We start from the raw sequence: 1566 nt of genomic DNA, 5'->3' as shown, positions 1-1566 counted from the left end.
AATAAACCATCAAGTTAGCAGAATACTATGTTTGGGGAAAAAATAAGAATGGGACAAAATTGAACTGTTTTCTTTTTTACACACAAACATTATTTGGTTGTTGCTTCTCAAATGACATGCTGTGACATTAATATTTATTTTTCTAATTTTTATTATAAAGAGCAGAAGTTTAAAGACAAATTAGGCGTGAGTAGGTCAATTTAAATAATGGTATAAAATTAACTAACTTAACTGATTAAGGTTGTTTTATACAAATTTATTTGATACCTCTCCAGTTCAGGTGTTGTTCTTTGATAGCTTTTGCTTTAAGTTTTCAGTTCAGTTTTATTTGTCATATTTACATGAAATGTTCAATTCATTCAAACATTTTGTATAAACAAGCACAAATCTTTCGTCCTAAAGTATTCATTAATTTTCTTCCACATAGCTTCTTTTCCCTCTAAGGCTGGTTCCTCAGCCTTGGTGTCCCACTGGTGGAGTTCAGCTCAGCACACCTAGAGGTGACACAAACCCCTGGAGGTCCTCTGAGACCTGGGTGGCCCCTGAGACCCGGTCGACCTCCATGTCCCCTCTCACCCTGTTTCCCGGGCTGGCCGTTAAAGGCTCTGCCAGGACGTCCACCCTGACCTGTGAAGGAGGCAGAAATGTTGTTTAGTCTTCAGGCTTTACAGTCTGCTCAGTTAGCTGAGTAAGACTGTTTTTTACAAATTCCAAATTCCAAGAAGCGAGTACTTCCAGAGAAATAAGATTTCTTTTTTTTTGGCAAATGAGACATTCTGCTTACTGTAACAGGCATTCTAAGTCAAACACCCAATTTCTCTAAAATGTAAGGCTCAGAATCAGTTCAATGCAGTTTGTCAACAATGAACAAGCAAAAATGACATATCTAAAGTTGAAATTACCCCTGGATCCCTGATCTCCAGTGAAGCCTGGTAGGCTATAACCTTTGGCTCCTTTATCGCCTCGTTCGCCTCTGTTACCTGCAAACAGAGCAAAGAGATAGACTTACTATTCCTCCGAGGATCAGCTCAACTCAAACCATTCACGTTGATTAAAGACCCTATACTTTTACTGTGATCACTGTTAAATAAATGTTTGGAACAACTTGTATACATTCTTTGATTTTACTGGCCTTGCATGGAAATGTAATATGACTGTGACATCAAGTTCTGGCCTCGTAACATCAAGTTTTAAAATATGTTCAAGATTTTAGTTCAAAAAGCCAAATCACATGCACTTCCAGAAACTACAGTGATCAGTGGGAGAGGATTTCAACAGTGCAATGGTTGTAGATCCAGAAGCTACAAACCAAATGTGAGCATGTGGTGACACAGATTTGGTCCTATTTTGTCTTTTCTTTTAAACTCCAGGTCTCAAGTTTATAAAACAGGTTATAGTTTTTGTTATACAGGTGCTGGTCATAAAATTAGAATATCATGAAAAAGTAGATTGATTTCAGTAATTCTATTTAAAAAGTGAAACTTGTATATTATATTCATACATTACATACAAACTCATATATTTCAAATGTTTATTTCGTTTAATTTTGATGATTACAAATGACAA

The 1566-nt window shown here is 36.2% G+C and overlaps 1 protein-coding gene across 2 annotated transcripts in view; it reads right to left on the bottom strand.

Annotated features, from left to right (window-relative positions):
- zmp:0000000760 (collagen alpha-1(IX) chain) overlaps window positions 1-1566 on the bottom strand; it is a 16618-nt gene continuing 15052 nt past the window's right edge. Inside the window, exons 26-27 of one of the 2 annotated variants that reach the window (XM_037973615.1) lie at window positions 903-980; window positions 1-627 (exon numbers count right to left, since the gene is read on the bottom strand). In XM_037973615.1, the coding sequence (XP_037829543.1) occupies window positions 440-627; window positions 903-980 (266 nt within the window). In that variant the 3' untranslated portion in view covers window positions 1-439. The remainder of the gene's footprint in view (window positions 628-902; window positions 981-1566) is intronic. The other variant, XM_017413060.3, reaches the window with a different exon arrangement.

Source organism: Kryptolebias marmoratus, linkage group LG22, assembly GCF_001649575.2.
Source record: "Kryptolebias marmoratus isolate JLee-2015 linkage group LG22, ASM164957v2, whole genome shotgun sequence".
Classification (NCBI taxonomy): domain Eukaryota; kingdom Metazoa; phylum Chordata; class Actinopteri; order Cyprinodontiformes; family Rivulidae; genus Kryptolebias; species Kryptolebias marmoratus.
This window is presented reverse-complemented; position numbering and strand designations above follow the sequence as displayed.